Source organism: Pagrus major, chromosome 22 (genome assembly GCF_040436345.1).
Source record: "Pagrus major chromosome 22, Pma_NU_1.0".
Classification (NCBI taxonomy): Eukaryota; Metazoa; Chordata; class Actinopteri; order Spariformes; family Sparidae; genus Pagrus; species Pagrus major.
The window spans coordinates 21812886-21825769 of NC_133236.1; the positions used below are offsets into that span (position 1 = coordinate 21812886).

Genomic DNA, 12884 nt, shown 5'->3' on the forward strand with positions numbered 1-12884 from the left:
AGCTGCTCAAGAAAATGGTAGTAAGTAGCGGTTTCAAGCTTTTTTTAATTATTCATTTTATTGTTTATTATTTTTTTCATGTATGTAATTATTTATGTATGTATGTATTTTTTGGAAAATTCTGTTTGCTGAAGTACAAACATTTGTACAGGCAACATACTCCATCTTTATGTGTCTAATGAGCTACTCAAACAAAATATTAACTGAATTATCAAAATAATAGTAATCAGTGTTTGTAGCCGTGCACACCACATTACTGTGAAAATAAGCTCTGTTTAAATGATCATCCACTTGTCCTCTTTCAACATAACACTGCTACTATGTTGTGAAATAATAATATAGAGCCTATACGGTGCTTCTACTCATGCACATCAGTGATATAACAACAGCATGAATGTAACTATGAGACCAGATCCGATCAAAACATGCGAAAAAGAGATGTCTGTCAGAAGTGGGATTCGAACCCACGCCTCCAGGGGAGACTGCGACCTGAACGCAGCGCCTTAGACCGCTCGGCCATCCTGACGACGATGTTCGAGTTCTTCCTAAAATGTAAAAAAACACTTCATGTCAAAGGCGATTACAACGCTAATAAAGTCGCAGCATAGTGAACAGTGTGTCTACCACACGACTGAGTATACATGTAATTGACGTGTCACTTTAGCTTAGGTGGCTAATAGCACAACAAGCTCTGATGTAGCTACTTGTCTCATGAATGTGACCACGTCTAAAATTCATTTCAAATCATTGTCGGATATTTTTGTGCACGTAGGTCGAAAGTCCTGGAGCTCTGCATCTCAGGCATTTGTTCCGCTTCGCTGAGGAATAAACCGGAGTCAGAGGGAGCACATGTCGTGTAGCCACCTGTGCCGAGCTTCATGAGCATGTTGAGGCTGCTGCTGCTGCTGCAGTTCCTCTGAGGCCCACTAGATGCTAACCTCTGAAGAACTGCATCAAGTCAATGGAAGACTGCTCCAGTTTCTCCACAGTCCACAGCCAGGGAGGCAGTTTTAAATTGTAACAACATGGTCATCCCTGCAGCACTTTTATTGTGAAAGACAGGAGGCAAAGCTGCGAGTTAAAGACAAAAACACTAAGATGACAACTAAGCTTGATTAAAAACATATTCCCATGGAAAGTCAAGATAATGACATAAAAATGTATAATTATGAGATAAAAAATCAAAATGATGAGATTTTTTCCCCCCTCTTAATTATTGCTTTTTATGTCATAATTTTGACCTTCTATCCCATTATTAAGTCTTTGTATGTAGTAATGACTTTTTAAATCTAAGAATTGACTTTTCATCTCATAAAATGACTTTTTTATCTAAGAATTATGACTTATAATCTCATAATTATTCCTTTTAACTCGTAGTACTGATTGTCAATCTCATAATTTTGACTCTTTATCTAAAGATTATGTCTTCCTCTCTCATAAGCAAACCGACTGCCTGTTTTAGAAATTACTGTAAGTTTTAAAACGTCCAAAACTCGGGCAAATCTATTTGCAGCTGTAAGCATATAGCAGCTGTAGCCCGTGTATGAATATGAGCAAAGTCAGAGCGTAGTTGGACATATTCTGCAGAAAAACAAGACAAATAGACTGATGAGATTTTTTTCTTTTAGCTCTGAGCCTTTGTTTTGACAGAATAGCAGAGAGATGAAAGAAACGGGGGTATGAAATCAGAGATGTCATAAGAGAAGACTTTGATAGATTATACGATTTGTAATGATTATATGGTTGTCTATCTATCTAGAGAATAACTGGTCCAAAAAAAGTCATGATTGATTTCCCATAGTTTAACACGTGCTGATGATGGTGGTTACATGGTAGTGCAGCCTACATATCTCATATTAATGTTTAATTTATATGTTTTAGAGGCACTCTCACTTGTAGAATCCCACACCTAAGCAGAAATCGGTCAGTTTATAAATGGCTTAAGTTAGCCCATAAGGTCATGGGCTATTGTAATTAATGAGTTTTTATAGATTCTTAGTTTTTAAAACACCTTGGGAAAAGTGCCCTGCGAAAGTGCTAACTGTGAAATATTTTGCAGAAGCAGAATTTACCCAACTACAGGGTCAAGTCTGAGTACAGTGTGTGCTTGACAGAGTTGTAATTCTTGAAAATGGCTTCGTACAACTTCAAGCCTCCACTGATGTTTGGCCTTTTTTTACAGTGGAGGGTTGAAGTGACAGAAATCTCTTATTGGTCTTAAGTTGAGACTTTTTGTTACTGCTGATGGTGCGTGAGTTCAGTCTTTGAGTGCCTACTTACACGACACAGTGGGTACGTGACTGCAGCTGCCCGAGTTGCTTATCAGAGCTTTCAGCTATCACTGCTCTTAAGTATTCCGCCATCTGCAATAAACATAGACCTATCCAGCTCATATCCTGTTTTGAACCTGTCAACATGGTACTTTGGTTGAAGTGTCTGAACTCTGGGGACAACTGTGTGAGTCATTTCCATGTGTCTCATTTTTGATGTTGAGTCTTTAAGGAAACGGGGCTGAGCATCCAGCAGGAAGGGATTCCTTCAAGCTCAGACATCAACAACATCCCGAATATTACACCCATAACGTAAGGTTGGAGGAATGGGAGTGAGCGTGGAAATGATGCCAGAGTGGCCCGGTGCCAAGGTCAGTCAGGAGCTTACCCAGAAATTCTGAGTGTAAACAGTGTACATCAAGGCGACGGAAATGCTGTGTGTCATGACTGACGTACTTTATTTCTGCATAAGCGCTGGTAAATGAGGCTTGTTGTTCCTGCATGTAGGAACTTGCATCACTGATCAGTCATCATAGCTTGACTGTTTTCAGGCCCCTGGGTGACGGAGACTTAATTATATTTTCAGCTTGAGTTGTAAACATTGATGAATAGTGATGATTATTAAAAAATATATTAATTAGGGCTGCAGATAACATTTATTTGCACTATCCATCAATCTGCAGATGAATTTTTAGGTTAAGTGAGAATCATTTTGTCTGTAAAATCAGCAATCAGCACATTTTGAATGAGCACTGCTCTCATTACTAAAATGATTAATTTATTATCAAAGATGATCAGCTTTTAATTTCAGCTCTAATATTAGAAATGACCAAAATTCAAAACAAACTGCATGCCAGTATAGAAATTCTTTATGAGGCATTTCTGCTTTTAAAATGGCTCTTAACCAACCCAGTCAAAGATTGGCAGGGGGAGGGCAACTTTAAGTGTCTGAGGCAGACATTTTTGTGTGTGGCATACTGACACACTGCAGATTTATGGATGTGACTGTATAGGCAACAGAACGTCACATGTACACATAATCGAGTAGATTCTTGGTGGCATTTGTTTCTACAGGTGGTTGGAAAAATCTCCTGCGTTAGATTTTTTTTTGTCTCCTGCTCTAACTGTGTCAAAATAGGCAGGACTCTGAGGTCTGTGATTTTTAACAGGGGTTCGGACTAATAGAAGGGCGGGATTGAGAGAAAAAGAGGTCCGGTTCAGTGCCACATAAAATATCTTATTTTCTGTGATTTGATTTGATTTGATTTGAATTCTCATACATTCATTTCAATGATGTTATTTGAATTTGAAAAGTAATATTTGAAGGCTTTTTGTCGAGGGAACCAGGGCGATGCTCACGTCCGGGTTAGCCTACAAAAATACGCCATCGCAACACCACTCTATGCAGTGAAGTGGAAGTATAAAGGAGCAGAAAAGGGAAATACTCAAGTATTACTTGTAATATGTTAATGTACATAGTTACATTCCATCACTGGCCTTAACCTTCAAGGTGCCCACAGTGATCAAATTTAACAGTGGGGTGATTTTAAGTCATAAAATGATTTGTTTGATTTATTCCAGTAAACTTGATCACGCTTATCAAGGAGTCATTTTTATTGTTACTGATTTGATCAGCCATTAATCATCAATGCAAATCTACTTCACTGAATAATAGAGCTATTCAACTCAATTCAACTCTTACGGGACTGATTACATCAGCTTTACAATCTGATATAACTGTTACATTATATCCACGCTCATTTTCTGAATGATATATGCTGAAATATTTCAAACTTAATGTCTCTCAGTGTGGCTCACGAGCTGTCATCAGGCAGCCTGCTGCTTTGCTTTGTCTATCCTCCACAGTAGCTGTTAAAAGGGACTCTCTCACACCGCTGAACTTATAACATCACTCATCTGAATCATTAGTGCGTCTGCTTTTCAGGATGCGCGCTGACTAAACTGTGTTGGTGCAGGATGACGGGGCCAGGGGAACGATGGCAGTGTGTGGGCCCACTAAAATGGAAAAGATGGGGAGTGACCTGAGATCAAAGACGTGTTGTGATGCCCAAATGGCAGAAAGAAAACGAAAAGACAGCAGCTTCGCAAAAAGACGACCAATTTTAATGGTTCCAAACTTTGCAGGAATTAGCCACATCCACATCTTGCCCTGGCCTTGAAAGCTGTCAGAAAATGAAAACATTGCATGAAATATCCCAATTATCTCAATGAAAACATGACTCAAAATACCTCTTCCAGTTATTCCCACAGTACATCACACACGTAAACAGATAAGGATGTTCTATCTCTTAAATGGAACAACCACATTGCAATTAGGAAGCACAATAGGAACATCCTCCTCCACATTGAGGTGAAGAGTTACACCACCCAGGGGAGAATCTGCAGCAGTCAAAAACAAGCCCGATAGCACTGCAGCATTCATAGACCAGTGCAAGCCATGCTATTAGAGAGAGAAGGAGAGAGAGCGGGATACCAATGCAGGCCAGGCTGTAAAAATAGGACATGCACTGCAATTTTGCATCACTTGTTTGAAAAATAATAAATCTGTGCCGTTCGTTTTGACTTTTTCCAGCTGTTTCTGCTTTGAGTGAAACATTTCAATACACAACTAGAAAGCTCTTATTAAAGCGAGGAGTTTACTGAAATGCATAGTTCTGGAAGCGAGCACATTTCTCAATCCTTTTTTGTACATTCTGCAGCAAAGCCTGTGCCGATTTGGTAATCAGGCCGCGCTTATGGGTAAATGGAAATCTAGCCTTCTCCTTCCCTGGGTTGGCAGCCATGTGCTGGCCTCCCTCTGTGCTTTTGCCGGTCGCCTGTATCTGCTTAGAACAGGTGCCGGATCCCGTTCAGCTGCAGCATTCACAGCACAGGTACGGGTGGGAGGCCCTTGGCCGCGCGTGCGGTCCCCCAAGTTTTCCAGGGGTCCCCATCTGTGTCCCCGCACATCCTCTGCCACATGGCACCTGTCCCTCGACGAGTCTGGTCCATTCTTCGTCCGGCGACGTACACGCCTGCCTGCCACCCCACACTCTGCCTGTTGTTGAGCCACAATGAGATGAAGAATAGCTGCACCCATAATCCCTTGCTGTGAGATGTGTGTGTGTGTTTTTTTCTTCCTTCTTTTCCTTCCTTTGGCCAGATTTAGGGCCAAGTACAAATTGTAAACAGGTTATTATGCTGCTGTAACACACTCCAACTGGAAATGCACTCCGACAACATTTAGTGTTTACTGATGTAAGTGTGTCTTTATCCGTCGCTCAGAGTCGTTTAATTTGGTGTAAAGTTCACTGCATTTACTGTGATGAGGACATTGTAATTGGTTTTGTTGTTTTCTTTTTGCAGAGCTTAACAGTAAAGATATGATTGTTCCCCTAAAATCACTATGAACGATAACTTTACTTCATTCGGCTGCATATAAATGGTAATTAAGCGATCTACCATCCACAAGACAAAAGCTAACCCTTGAACACACCGTGACGTACAGTATCTATAGTATGTAGGTTTAAAGGGCATCTCACGCTCAGACAATGATATGCCTTAGTCACGTAGTTCAAATCAGCCACTTCCTCCTGACCTACAGTTAATACGTATAGACCTTCATATAGCCCGAACGGTCGACCTCCACATGTGACGTGATTGGACGCTCCCTCTCCGGCTACACAATGGACGCTGGACCAACCAGACAGTCAGCCTCCTCCGAGCCCCCGGAGGACACGATATTTAAAGTGATCACTGCTCACCTCGGTCCCGGCAGATGGATAATACTTTACACAGCTGTGAGATCTCCGCGCCCCATCCACACACACAAACACACAGAGTCGTACGCTGTTACCTTGACAGTCGGTGTTGAGTTCGACCGCCGAGTTGTTTGTTTGCTCAGGGAAGTGACATGACGGCAGAGGAGGAAATAGGAAACATAACAGACTACCTGACAGACTCATTCCACGGGCTTGACCTGAGACTGGAACTGAGCCAGTCAGCAATCAGAGAGAAATAACAAGAGGAGGCTCTTTTGTTTGTTCAGCCTTTATCCTTATATTCACTAAATATTGTAAATCTTGTGATCCTGCAAATGTGTGAAAGATTCAATTAGTCAAATTAAAGAGATGATGCCCTCCCTTTTCACAGAAGACGGGCGTTACAGACAATTCCTCCAAGTCCATGTGTGTATAAAGTGTAACGTTGACAACAACGTCACACCAGTGTTTGTTTCCTCTCTTGCTGATTAATTGCCGCTGAAACAGCAGCGATGGCTGTCTCAGCTTTTCAGCAGAAGGCTCTGACTAAAGGTTACCATGACAATGAGTCAACTTCTAGAGAGGAAAAGATTGAGGCTGATTCACGAAAACGTCACAGGATCCGCGATTCTCTTTAAATACCCCTGTAGAGCTCCTCTGGAAGTTTGGTGAGCCGGTCAGTGATTGGTAGTTTTTCATTGGAAACAGTTTAGATGTCAAATGTTGATAGGTAAAAGTTGATCACAGCGGAACCATTAAAGTAATCTCAGTAGGAAATGAATTATATTATACCCTGACTGTGAGAAGTTAATGTGTAAATATGTTCCACATATTTGATCCATCATCCATCTCTGAACTTTGTTGATTTTGAATTTTGCAGATCATCTGAAAGGTGCACTGTGAAGCTTCGAGAGGGAAATTTAGAGGAGAAAGAGAGAGAAGGAGAGAAGAGAAGGAATCCGTCATGATTGATTTTCATGACTGAATAAATTGAGTAAACAAACTGTCCCCAAAAGACAGCACAATTTCATACTGTTTTACTTTGTTTATATTTGCAGGACCCTTCTAAGTAGTAACATTTGTAGCTTTAAACAGCAGTCTCTGAGGACAGCTTGTTTATTTAGTTATGGAATAAATACTAATGATAACATAATAATAAAATATTTTGACGTTTATATAATTACCTTATTAATATTGTAAATGTTAACTTCTGAGTTTTAATTTCTTTTCCAAAACTACACAGTGTCCCTCTAAGGACTTTGTGTTTCTTCGTGGTTTTTTAAAATAAACCATTTAACAAATTTTGGATTATGTAAAAAAAAATAAAAGAAAGAAAAACAGAGTTTTTCTTAGCTTTTTAAGAGTTGACATTTTGGAGATTTTGAGCATTTTTAACAATTTCTTGACAATGTGAAGACTGATCGTGAAATAATCAGCAGATTAATCAATAATGAAAATAATTGGTAGCTTCAGCCCAAGTGGCCATAATGAGTTTCTGAGACATCTGGATGTGAAATACTAGTAGGATATCAAAAGAAATGGAAATGATATGAGTCGTCTGCAATGCTCAGGTGCCTGTGTGTATAAGTCTAACATGATGATGCTTTGTTGACGCTTTGAGTCTTTGTCCTTGTCCGTGCTCCAGTGTCCTACCCTGAGGTGATTGTTGACACATTACAGGGCGTTTTTACCAAGGGAGTCTACAGCACCCTGACCTGACCCTGATGACTCCGGGGTTGATGCGGCCCCAAAGACTATGTTCTCAACCTGCATGCCTGGGGCACCACCCTCCCAAAATATGGTCGCACTCAAATGGACCCTCTGCAGAGTTTTGAACCCCTGCAGGCACAGAGGGTAATGATCTAACCCCGAAGAAATGAGCACAACGTCCGCCAGCTGCAGACACTGGTACTTGATGAATGTTGTCGTTCAGGTCAGTTTAATCACATTCGCAGCAAGTTGTGTCAAAAGCAAAGGATCATGGTTGAATATTTGTACTGAGATGTTATGTTTGGTGCCTCGTGTTATTGTTTTGTGGTTTCAGAAGAAAAAAAGGGCTGTGTGCATGTTTGTGGTGCGTCTGTGGTCAAGGTACGACAGGCCAGGTTGACAAAGCTTCTCTTGAAAAATGGCGGGTGAGTAAAGACGGGCAAGTAAGATGCTAATCAGCACGGCAGTGTTTCCTCCCGCTCGCTGAACAGCGGGTTCCCTTCCCTCTCTCTGGCTCTTTAATGCAGGGCCCAGCCAGGCCCAAACATCCTGACGGAGAGAGGCTTTTCCCTTATCAGTCAGGAAACACCGCTCCTCCGCCACATCCTCTTTACAAGAAGCACGACTCAACCGTTCCCAAAAAATGCAGGAAGACCAGCCAGACTCCAGGATTTGTCAAAAGCCCCCTGAATTCCTTTTATCGAAAAAGAAAAATTCAAGAGAACAGAGCGGGTGAGAGGGGAAGAGGAGGGGGAGAAAGAGAGAGAGAAAAACGAGGAGGGTGTAAAACAGTCAACGAGGCCCTGGGATTTATTTTTTTATTTATTTTTGCACAGATTACGAAAGGTCTGCATCAGCAAGATAGAACAGGGGGTGAGGGGGGTGGGGGTCCGGAGTGCCTAAGAATGGCACCCAGAATAAGACTCCGGGAAAACAAAAGGACGGTGGAGATGGAGGCGGGCGGCGACGGCTGTGCCTGTTTTACACTAATCCTCTGAACCGGGATGAAATGAAAGCAAGAGGAGACGGTTGGAGAAGGATGATGTGATGGAGGGTGGAAAAAGCAGCAAGCAGGGGAGTGGGTGTCAGAATGGGCCACTTGCAGTACAGCAACTAGACAGAGCCCAAAGTAGAAGAATGGACAAGTAACACACACCATTTTCATCCAATTTGTGTGTGAAAACTTATAGTGTGAAATAACTCCAAAATTGTTTTTATTCATGAATATGATTGTATTAATTTGGTGCTGTGTATGGAAATGATAATGGTGCTCCTGCGTGATGCCTTTAAGTGTATCAGTTATTCCCAATATCTCCTATTTAGTTGAAAGAATGAAATAATACAAAGTAATTCCTCTGCATTTATATAAAAAATGAACTTTATTTTAAATTATTGTCTTTCACAAACCTAAATCAGCATACAGTTATAGTTACCATTATTATTTTCCATCGTAGAGGTTATGATTATATATTATTAAGTACTTGAGAGGAAGTATAAACGCCTTTTTTCTTCATGATACACCGTTTTGTTAAATTGCATAAGAAATGTCCAACGGAAACCTCATTCAATTACAACTACTGAGGTAAGACTCCCAAACTAATGAGAGCGAGAACATGTATGATACAAACATTCGAATGGGAAAGCGTTGATAATAGCATTACAGTTAGCATTTATGCGAAACATCAAAGGATTTAAATTAGCTTCTAAAGAGCATCTGTACACGCCACGGCGGCGACAGTTACTGGTGACATTTACAAGTGGACGACAAGTCTTTTACGATTGTTCTCTGACAACTGGAGGTGGCATACTATAGTATTTTGTGTCTGCATCCCTGAGTTGTCCATCTCCCCTTTCTTCAAATTCCTCCGATTTGCTCTTTGTTTTTTCCTCGGCTCCGGACAATCATATTGCTCAGTAATCAGTTCAGGTTTCAATCATGGCGGGAGGAAGTTGCTCATAGATGCTAATACGAGATCTGAATAAACAAACGAGAGCAAAGAAAGCTTTCGTTACTAGCACCCAAATGCAACATCGTCCCAATATTCTTCACCCATTTTAAACCCTGAAGTGTCTCTGATCAGTCACAGGTGCAGTGGGTGCTTATGAGATGCCGTAGTTGTTGTAGTAGGCCGCCGTTGCGTCTGCGAGCACCGAAATGAGGCTGGTTTCTGTGGTGCTGCTGGGACATGTGGTGGCAGAAGCGGTGGTGGCAGACGCCACCTGGATGTGTCCAGTAACAGTCATGCTGCCACCCTGCTCGGGATGGAAGCCAGCCCCAGTGGAGTTCAGGTACTGGTCGAACTCATTGCGGTCCACCTCGCCTAGAAGCTCAGCCTGGCTTAGCTGGTCTAGTGTCTCCAGGTGACCATGCGTCTCTGGTGGGGGGGACAGCTGACCCAGGTGGCCCTGATGGAGCCCGTGGTGCATCTGGGGGAAAGATGAGGTACTGTAGTAAGACAGCTGAGGGCCAGGGATCAGCCCACCAGGACCACTTTGGGACATGTGAGGGATGTGACCTATGTGTGCACCCCCACAGTGGATTTGGGTCTGAGCGTAGTCAGTGTGGTAAGGAGGCGGGCTGCCCATGTGTGTCTGGTTCTGGTGGTGCTCGTCGGGACAGGAAACCGAGGAGGAGCAGGAGACGGAGGAGCTTCCAGACGTTGAATAATAAGAGGGAGGCACATGCTCGTGGTCCATGGCGTCTAAGGGGGACATCTCAGGGGGGGTGGGCAGGCCGTAGGGGTAGGTGTCAAAGCTGCTGTTGGAACCGGCCGGGTCTCTGAAGGTTCTGACGCTGGGCAGTGCAGGACTGGGGCTGGAAAACCTGCTGCCGACACCATTGGGGCTGCCCTCGTCTTTGTCGAGGGGGTGACAGAGGGCGCGCTGGTCGGGCAGGGCATTCTGGTCAGGGGCCAGGCCGCTCAGGAGGAAGCCGGGGTCCACTCGCTTGCAGATGCGTTTCAGCTGCTTCTTCCGGCGAGGCCGATACTTGTAGTTGGGGTAGTCCTGCATGTGCTGCACCCGAAGCCTCTCCGCTTCCTCCACGAAGGGCCTCTTCTGAGGGGGAGTCAGGGCCTTCCAGGACTTACCTGCAGGAAGAGGAGACAGGAGATTTTTTTTTAATTTTAGGTAAAAATCCTCAAGTTGGTTCAAGAGATTAGTTTGCAATTTACTTCTGCTTTTTTTTTTATTTGATATTTAAAATCTATTATACATACACAATAATAAAGTGACTCACACTGAAACAATTTCTACAACTTGTGAAATATAAATAAAATGTTCTAAATCATTTTTACAGATGTAGGCTCATGTAGCTTTATTGGATAAATAAGATATTAATTTATATGAATAATGGTGTGATTACAACGTGTTTTTCAAAATTAAACAAAAGTTAAATAGCATATAAACAGACATAGCCTCACATAAAAAAAAATATTAAGGTTAGTCTTCCTTTACTTTATAAAAATGGTACGACATTGAAAAAAAGAACATCTCTATTAAAACTTTCACCTCAGCCTCAGTGTTCAGCTTCCTCTCTGGTTCCTAATTACATTTAATGGACTTATCTTCAAGTGATGAACGCACTAATTCAAATTAAACACAAGTGCCAGTATTACCTTTATTTATGAAGCATATTTGACATGTGCTGCTGTTCCCAAATTGGCTTTAAAATGATTCCCGAGCTGCGTGAGTGCCAGATTTTGAGCTTAATTTAACATCAATCCAAATGCAACGCAGAATGAAACATTTCACTCTTTTCTGTGTCCACAGTCTGAACGAATTTTACGGTTATTGGCGACGTGAACTTTTAAATTCAGGTGATTTTGGCGACGCGCTTCAGGGAAGTTACGTAATTAATTGAGCTTGTCTAACGAACTGCGCGTAAAGACGTCGTTTTTTTTTTTCTAAAACACATTTTCTTTTTTAAAAAAGTTTTCTTAAGCTAGATTTGAATTATTTCATCCTTTTGGCGTTTGAAACAACCTGAAAACTTTTGTAAAACAGCCGAGGCCTGGAAACGCAAGGGTGTGAACTGTTTAATAATAGTAATAATAATAATAATAATAATTAATAATAGTAAATCATAATAATAATAATGATAATAATAATAATTAATAATAATAATAATAAAGCAAGTTGATCCCAAAGTTGATCTTACCCAGCATCTTGCTGAGCTCGGCGTTGTGCAGGTCTGGGTTCTGGACCGCCAGCCGTTTGCGCTCGTCTTTGGCCCATACCATGAACGCATTCATGGGCCGTCGGATCCGCGGCTCCGGCGCCTTGTCCACGGCCGTCCTGTGCGGGCCGTGTCCGTCGGCCACGTCCCCGTCTCCTGGAGGACACTCGAAGGACTCCGGCCACGACGAGTACGCGCTGATGAGGGCTGCCATCTGCGCGCTCTCACCTCTCCAAACTTCACGGGCGCTTCTCACCTTGACTCTGACAAAGTTCTCAGAGGAAAGTAAACTGCAGGCTGGAAGAAGAAAAGGGGGAAAAAAACTACAGGAATCCACACACACTGACTGGATGAGCAGAGCTACAGCAGTCAGATGTCAGTAGAGGTTTGAAGGGAGAAGCCACAGATGTGCTCAGGCAGCGGCGCGCTCCTCCTTGTGAGTTATGATTCAGTCTTTCCTGGTGGATGGGGGGAGCGCTTTATATTTGAGGAGCAGGTTCCAGGAGAAGCCCCGGAGGACTCTCGGCTCCTCCTTGATTGCAAGTTGAGCCCCGTGAAAAGGAAGAGAGAGAGAGAGAGAAGGCAGCATTTCAACACTACTAACTACTTAAACTGGCCTCACAACAAAACAACACTTTCCACTGACACATAAAGTCAATGGACGTGATTATTTTTGTGAGCTTCTCAGTTATTTTTCTAAACTCACACGGGACAAAGATTTTATTTGCAGATATTTGAGAAACACATCTCTTATTCAACATTAGGGCTGCTGTGATGACTAAGAGACGTTTTGCAGCTTCACCCTGTTTTGGTCAACAAGGAAATCATCACCTGGCAAACTTATCTAACCTGTTCTGCATCCTTAACAACACTACTTATCTAACTACACTGGTTAAGTGGCATTTCCAGTGAACTCCACCAGGGTTTTTTGGCACAGTCTTGGCATGCAAATGAAAACAAAACACT

At 42.3% G+C, this 12884-nt stretch overlaps 1 protein-coding gene and 1 non-coding gene across 2 annotated transcripts; both read right to left on the reverse strand.

Annotated features, from left to right (window-relative positions):
* Positions 1 to 443: 443 nt before the first annotated feature.
* Positions 444 to 526, reverse strand: trnal-cag (transfer RNA leucine (anticodon CAG)). Its single transcript has one exon. It is a non-coding gene; the product is annotated as a tRNA-Leu (tRNA).
* An 8571-nt stretch (positions 527 to 9097) lies between these two features.
* Positions 9098 to 12337, reverse strand: sox7 (SRY-box transcription factor 7). Its single transcript, XM_073492767.1, has 2 exons — positions 11901 to 12337; positions 9098 to 10830 (listed from the first exon to the last, which is right to left on the reverse strand). The coding sequence occupies exons 1-2, from the start codon at positions 12130 to 12132 to the stop codon at positions 9842 to 9844; spliced, it is 1221 nt and encodes a 406-aa protein (XP_073348868.1). The 5' UTR covers positions 12133 to 12337; the 3' UTR covers positions 9098 to 9841.
* Positions 12338 to 12884: the final 547 nt, after the last annotated feature.